The sequence below is a fragment of the Buceros rhinoceros genome, unplaced genomic scaffold (assembly GCF_000710305.1).
Source record: "Buceros rhinoceros silvestris isolate BGI_N320 unplaced genomic scaffold, ASM71030v1 scaffold27864, whole genome shotgun sequence".
NCBI classification, from domain to species: Eukaryota; Metazoa; Chordata; class Aves; order Bucerotiformes; family Bucerotidae; genus Buceros; species Buceros rhinoceros.
In genome coordinates, this window is record NW_010406954.1 from 9,165 (window position 1) to 17,355 (window position 8,191).

Sequence of the window (8,191 nt, forward strand, 5' to 3'; positions counted from 1 at the left end):
CTCTTAACCAGGTAAGACCTTCCACATTATCAGCATTCCTAGTTAATGGCTGTGTAAATGCCATTAATGGGTAGCTGACTTTGCACAGCATTGCCAAACAAAAACATGTCAGTTGTTTGGCAAAGTCGTGGAAGAAATACTTGAGGTGTATGAGGCGACCTGCTGTGTGAGTGGATTAAGTATTTCCAGAAAGCCCACGGGCTCTGATTATGTATTGGTAAAAGGTGGAGGTAGAACAAGTGTACTTAGGGCTTTGAAAATTACTTTTTCAGCCCTGCTGACAATACAGTAACAAGAGTTTTACCTAGATTTTCCATATCTTTTAAACGATTAAGTACAAAAGAGAGAGTCTGGGACAACAGCCAGCTGAAGCTTTCTAGATGACTGAAAACTGATAAACATTTAAAAAATTTTTTTATTTTAAATGTATCAGTCTGGGGGACATCTGGAGACATTTTCAATGACCTCATTCATAGGTGCTCACGGCCAAAGAGCAGACAAGGTCTAAGTGGTTTATCTTCATTAAAATACTCCATAAAGACATTTAGAAACATGGCACTCATTTTTTTTTACTGTTTCTGAGGAAACAGAAGCATGGAGGAGTGAGTGGCTTCCTTATGCTTATTCATCAGGCCACTGCCACGCTGTGAATTTTAATGCAAGAATCCCAGGCAATGTGATAATAGTACTGAAAGATTTAAAAAGTCACGGTCAGGTCCTAATGAATTAAGCAAGTTGCTTAAAAAGATATTTTTGAATTGCATCATTAAAGGATTATTTTTATTTTCCTTCTGATACGTAAACCTCCAGAGTAAATTCTTGAATCATGTTTTTAGTATTTTTCTCTAAAAACGAGGGAGGCAACCACAGATTAACTTCTTGAACTATGTAATCAATTATTTTTAAGCAGCCTGAGATCATTATATACTCTGATGGCTCAGGGAGAGAGGCTTTGTGAAAACTCTGAATGTCTCATAATTATTTTCCTATAAACCAGAGGCTGGCATGGAAATTCTCGCAGGTAACTTCCGCGGTGTGCTAAGTTCCAGCATAAGCTCTATGTTATCTACACTGCAGAATCTTTCTTACCCTCAGCAAAAAGTTTAATCTTGACAAGGCTTCTAGAAACATATCAGCTCCTTTGTTGGAAAACTCGTATCTTCCAGCAATGAAGAAAAATAAGGTCTTCTCAAGACTGAAGTCAAGGTGGCTGAAACCAAGCAAACAAACAGACAAGTACAAAGTATTTCACAAGATATAATCAAACGAAACAGCTTTCTATTATGGAGGACTTTATTATCCCGAGAATATAATGAGAGTGAGTCTTTTCTGCTCTTCTTTAAATTAAGACGGCTATCTGATAAACTGCATCTTGGGAAAATAGTGAAAAAATCAAGATCTTCTGCCTGATCCCACAATCTGTTAAGCAGAGTTAGAACTGGTGTCTAAAATTCTCTTTAACTTCTGACTGAGAAATCCCAGACAGATATTTGAGTGAGTTGATAACATTTCATCTCCTCTACGAAGTATTTGTTAGTCTTCCTGCTTTGGTTCTTGCTTTTAAATAGTGTTGGACAACCATTGCTAATTTTTGAAAAGTAAAAGCATACCCATAGAAATGACCTCGAATGAACTCTTGGATCCTAGCCTTGTACATGGAATGCAAATTCTGAAACTCATGCATTGCTGAAAATTTCTTAATGTTCAAGCCATTTGGGGTGACAACATCTGGAAAAGCAGAGAAAAGGCAGAGGTAGACATCTTCAGAGTCAGAGAAATCTTTAAGGAAAGAATTAGCGTGTCTCTCAGTTGTCAGTACGTGAACATGTTATGGACTCTTAGTATTCATGGATAGGGAATGGCACTGATTAACACAGAGGTCTCCACCAGTTTACTCCTCAAAGCGGTTGCATGTGGCACTCCACTGTCTATAGCATTGAAGTGGCTTTGCACCATTTTGACCTGTATTGGAGATTAGCATAGGCCCTGCAGAACAGCGAGGTCTTCCCATGCCCTTTTGCCCTGTCAAGACTGAAGTAATGTCTCCGTTTAGCCATATGCCTTTTGTGCAATATGCCCTTTACCTCTATTCATGATATTGCTGATGCCTGCTTTATAGCTTTATAGATTGGAAGCTCGTGAAAGTAGAAGCTGTTGTGTACTACCTGCTTGTTTACTGCACAGCACAAGAGAGGTCTGTTCTGTCAAGACTTCAGAGGATTTACCAGAAAAGGGAGAACACAAGAAACCTTTTCAAAAAGACCACCTTTCAGTTATCCCTTAGATTTCTCCTAAAAATAGCCACAGAATAGTATGCTTTGCTCTCTTATGTCTACTCTCCCCAAAGATTCCAAAGCATCTTACGATTAGAATTTGTTCATTTCCAGTATCTTCTAAGGTAGAGTTATAAGATATACAAAGTTAAAAGGTTAGACGTAGCTTGTTCCAGCCAACACTGCAATTCAGTCACTCTTCAGCTTTCTTGGAGAGCACAGCAGCTATTTGAAGGCTTGCCCTAAATCCAGTTTAAATAAATGGAAGGATGTCATTTTATTTTCTTTGAATTGCTTATGGAAATGAGAGGCCGGTTCCTCAGCAGATGCATTTCATAGTAACGTGACTGACTTAAACAGAACTATACTAATTTATGATACCAGAGATTCTTCAAATACAAGGAATCTTCAAAGAGTCAAGAAGTGCTAATTATTAGAGGATGCATTGGTGCCAATTTCATGCTTGTTCTCCTGGCAGGTGTCATCAGGTGTCTAGTAAACACAACCATTAACTGTAGTCATTTTTAAAGTTCTATGCATTACCCAAAGGGCTTTCAGTAAGATGTCATTCCCCACCACAGAGGATTCGTATGAAAAACCCAGCCTCTCCTTTGATCTCAGGGCACGTGGTTAACGCTCCCAATGCATCATGGTTACTGATGGGAGTACAGTCTCTTGCTTGCCACTGATACAGGACTTGAATATTACTGCTATTGTGCTCTTTCAGTCAAGGATGACTGACATTCAGAGTTTCCCATCGCTTCTCTCAAAAGTAGAGGTTTGCATGTCTAGCATTAAACATGTGACCTAATACAAAACTGTCTCATCTTTCTGGACACATCTTTAAAACATCTATGGTCCCTTTGCTTAATTACATATCAAAATGATCTTAAAATAAGTGCAATCAGCTCTCCATATGCTGTCCGGTATACTTGTCTGATATTTTTTTCATGCAAATGTCACAGCCATTTTTAATGACTTCCTTGAAATTTACAGACTACTTTAGTAGTATACGTATTTCCCTGCCAGTTAAGTGACCTCTGATTAATCTTTAATTTGAGAAGTATTTTGAGACTCTCCAGGTTAAACAGCAGTAGATAAAAATATAACCTTTATTAGTATCCATGAAATACCCAAAATTTTGATGAATCTGACTTGAAATGCCACATTTGAAACTAAACACCAGCCTTTAGTAGGAAATCTTGACTTGCTGGGTTCTTGGAATTTGGTTCTCGATGACAAGAAATGAGAATCTTAGTGGGCCTGTCAAGAAAACTTGTGTTCTTGTTTTCTGCTGCCGAGCACTAGGAGCTGCTCTGAACAAAGTCCTGTGTGGCCTCATGCGAGTGGGGGATCAACAGAGCAGAAACACCCTCCATTCCTCTTTGTCTTTACCAACAACTTATCTTCTCTTTCCTCTGACTTGTTTCTTGTTCAGCATGGAAGAACTGGCTCATGCAGGACATTGTTTGGAGACTGCAAAAATTTCCAGATCTTCCCTATAAAGTAAAAATCCTTGACTGTGTATTTCTGGCCAGTTTCCATCCACACTCTCACCCACCATCAGCAGCCTGTATATAGCCTACTCCCGTGTTCTTTGATCCAACTGCAGCTTCATTTACGCTTTCATCAGGATTGGGGCTCAATCCGTCTCTTATTTAAGTCTTTGAGATACAGAAGAGTCATGCTGGCCCAAAGCACCCTGTTCACTATTTCTGCTCATCGTAGAGTAATATTTTGAATACGTGTGAGGCAATGTGCCCTTGCTCTAGGGAATAAGTGGTGAAAGAGAGCTTTGTTCCTATTTTAACTGGGTTTGTTTTTTCTGTTGTTTAATAAATTAACGAAATTTTTGTTTTAAAATTGTCCCAAGTAAGTCAAATCAGAATTGACATCTGTATTTATAGGAAAGAAACTGGCACTGATTTAAGTAATAATAGCACAATATGATGTTTTCTGTTGATAAGTCACTAAGATTCAGGGTTGACTCCTGCTTTTTCAGAGTTTGCTTCTATGATTTTCATCAAATATATACAGATAGAAAATCTAGATCTAACCAATACCTAAGTCTCTTGGTCTTTGATTTAAAGTCTTCTCTACTGCTAATGAGAAATATGTTCCATTCCTGAATGAAATTATTAGAAATCCCATAATATCTCAAATCACAGGAATATAAGTTATGATTTTTGACAGTATTTGGATGACAAATGAAAACAAGTTCAACATTAGATACTCAATCTTTTGACAAATATGGTTTCATAAACACATTGTTATTTGCTGCTGTTGTTATTCCATCAAGAGAAATCAGCCCAACACAAGCTGTTACTCTGCCAGGTTTAGAGTGTCAAATTGTCTTTGTCCTGATGCAAAAGCTTTCTGTGCAGTCATGTCTACTGCATTTTAAGGGAGCTTTTCCAAGTGATTAGGTTTATAATTTAAATTATAATCCAAGTTTAGTGTTCACGAGGAGTAGCAGAGACTGCTCTACTTATCACATTTCCTCAGTTATTTTTAGTTAATAACTTTGTTATAAAATCTACCTCTCAATATATTCAAATGCAAATAAAAGTTAATTGTGCCAATTCTGCATTCACCTTTATTTTTAAAATGGATCGAGAAGTGTACACAATTTTTCAGTATTCATATTCCTTTGCAGAATTCAAGCTTAATGATCTACTGAAGGATTTCTGACCTTTCTGAACAGCCAATGTCTATCTTGATGTCACAGCTTCAGAAAGAATAAATAGTATGTGAATAGACACACACACACAGTTAATTTGTGCTCTAAGTTTCAAGGAAACCATTAAAGTACTTATTTTAATCAGAACACACTTTCAATTTATAATAGTCTCCTATGATTTGGGACACCAATTCCTATTGAATTTCTTTCTAGCTCTATCAACATGAAGCATAATGTATGTCAACAATTTAATCCATACATTAAATTTATTTTATTTATATATTTATTTATGTATAAATATATGTCTTCAAAGTTGCACTAATAATCAATAAAAGCTCAGGCCTGTGAATCTCTGTGCATGGATTTCTCTTCAGCTTCAACTGACGTTCTATGTGTGAGCAGTCTGCAGATTTTCTCTCCCAAATTAAACTAGAGTCAGACTCACTTCAGTGTCCTAAAATCCCAAAACATAGACTATGATTTTCAAGAGTGGCTATTGTGGGGAGAAGCCTCATGCCAACATAAAACAGTTTCAAAAGCCTGATTTTCAGAGGTCAAGTGCTCTGTGTTAGGTGAAAAACAAGAACTTTCAGAGATATTCCAGATTAGGTGACTGAACATTTAAATTACATCAAAGACATGGCTGTCATGTTTAAAATAAAAAGGAAAAATCTTCCAAGTTCATCAGACAGTCAACAATGAGGCAAAGGATCCAGTGGATAACTCTTTTATCCTGATGTATGAACCACAATGTGGCCTGAAGCATGAAAGTTAACAGAGATAATGGTCCCAAATTATGACTGGCCCTGCAATTCACCTAAAGAAACCCCCAAACCTACAGAGAATAAGCAAACAAAAAGAACCTATAAGTCATTTGAGCATTGCTATTCTTAAAATAACCAATTAAGATGGGAACACACATGCCAAATGGTCTCAAAATTGTTGTGCAGTTTTTTCACCCACAATAATTACCTGCAAATGGAGTATTTTGCCTTGTCCTTACAAAGCACTGTGCTGATTTAAAGAGAATTTTACTGACACATCGAACTGGGACCATGACCTTATTCAAATTCCATGCATGGAACAAAACAAGTTTTGTTGGTAAGTTCCATATTTTACGAGACTAATCTAGTGGGGGAAATCAGAAAACTGTTGGGCAGGTCTTGACTATTTTTTCAAACTGTACTGGTTGGTCTAATAGAAAATATTATATCTATGAAACTGGTTAGGTTCTAAGATCACGATGACCACAACAACACTGCTACTACCAGCTGTGAGGGATACAGGGCAATTAACGGTATTGATTTTATAGCTTGGTTTTTTGCTTTCTCACCTCTTTCAATATTAAGAAAAATGGCATTAGAACTTAAAAATTACTCATCTAACATTCTGGTTTGCCTAAGAAACTTTTCGCTACATTTCTAAAAGAATATATCACTCACGTCTAGCAAAGCAACAAATGTCATACTGTAAAACCTGGTGAAATGTATTACAAAGGTTTCAGCTTCTGCTTTCATCAGTTGACTTGAAAAAATTATCATCACAGGGAACCTTGCTATAGACAAAATCCGAGCAGCTGAGATGTCCTTGAAAAGAAAGCCTAACATCCATGGGGTTAAACTAATGCTCTCTTGAAATGGTACTGAAATTAAACGGTGCTGGACTTGGTTCTCCTGGATTATATATGGTACTAGAATGTGTTTCAAGTAATAGTATCTGCATTTTTCTTTTGAAAATTGGTTATTCTCTGTAGTGTAGCCAGACATACCTGTGCATGTGTCCTTGATCTTCATGTTTGTACACCTGTCACTAGTTTCATTCAGTCTGAGGAAATGCAGGTACTCAGAGGAAACATTACAAGAAGAAAACAATTGAGGTCTTACCAGGATTTCTCTTAAGCATATGTTCTGCTTCTACAGCTGTTATCTGTGAGACTGTGGTGAACACGTGGGCACAATGTACAGATGCTCGTTCCATACAGTACCGGTGGTAAATCTGTCTCTCTCCTGCTTCCTTGTCAATGTCAAACTGTTAAATAACAAAACAAGAAAAAAGACACCTGTGTGATATGCTCATCAGACTCGTGACCGCAAAGGTCTCTCGTCTTAAGCTTGATTTCCCCAGGGAAAAAGAATCATGTGATTATGCTGTTGGTTTGTCTTTGTTATTTTTATCAACTTCTAAGAGTTTGAAGAAGTGAGAGAGGTCTCAGTTCCTCCATGTTCATGAAAAAACGGCACCTCTGCAATGGAAGGAGACCTAGATTAACGATCCCGTGAAAGGTAAGGGTCTGTGCTATTTGGCCTGCTGGCTGGCAATACGGCATGCTGCATCTTGCCTGGGTTCATTGGAAAATGGGAGAGCAAGGAAGTTGCCGGTAACTGAAAGTATAGGTAGAGAAGAAAAAAGGAATGGAGGTGAGGAGAAAACCTGGAGACTGAGTAGAATGGTGGGAATCACAGGTAGGGACGAGAGAAATGGAGTTGTGGTGGAGAGGTAGGATGTAAGGACTCGGTCACAAATCCTGAAGGAGCAAGGAAAATGTAAAATGAGGTATTTTCTGATACTCAGAGATGTCCTTCCTCCAACACAGCCACTGTTATATGCTGCTCCTTTTACTTCAGTTTGAACTCCATTAATTTCTAGAGGCAGATGTAAATTAAACTGCTACATAAGACCATCCCGAATACCAAAGTATTTCTAAATCACTTAAACCTTGCAGCTACCCCTTTTTAAGTTGAGCTTACATTATCCTGATAGGAAGAAAATGCACAATACCTATCGAGCCAACGCTTAAAGGTTTGAATGTTCACTAATGATGTCCACTACATAATTGCTACAACATAGTCTAAAAAAAGAATAATGCTAATGGGGCGTCAGTTATGACAATTAAATTTCAATGCTCTTAGTCTTACATGATGTTTAACTTCTGGGAACAGAAGTGTTGATCTCCTAAGGTCAAAAGCGTGGGTACCAAATAGGCTCTGTGAGTTACATGGAGAGTGACAAGGACTCCCAATGAGCAATGCCATTATCACTGCCTAATGCTGGGTGCACAGTCTGATTTTGATTGCATTTGACTCTGTAACTTCACTGACCGTGATAGATTTAAGCATTGTTATAGGCTGGGCAGACAGCACTTTCTATAGTTAGGACTGTCTGACCTTTGCCACAGCTAGGTTGCCTTTAGGTCTTTGGAACTTACCCAGAAGTAAAGCTATTTAGACTGATTTTTCCT

The 8,191-nt window shown here is 37.8% G+C and overlaps 1 protein-coding gene across 1 annotated transcript in view; it reads right to left on the minus strand.

Annotated features, from left to right (window-relative positions):
• The window catches only part of LOC104491843 (glycogen [starch] synthase, liver-like), a gene marked incomplete at both ends in the record, with an annotated part of 32,332 nt that overhangs the window by 8,722 nt on the left and 15,419 nt on the right, over nucleotides 1–8,191 (minus strand). The window contains 3 exons of the mRNA XM_010134317.1: nucleotides 1,090–1,210; nucleotides 1,611–1,728; nucleotides 6,837–6,981. Of these exons, the coding sequence (XP_010132619.1) occupies nucleotides 1,090–1,210; nucleotides 1,611–1,728; nucleotides 6,837–6,981 (384 nt within the window). The remainder of the gene's footprint in view (nucleotides 1–1,089; nucleotides 1,211–1,610; nucleotides 1,729–6,836; nucleotides 6,982–8,191) is intronic.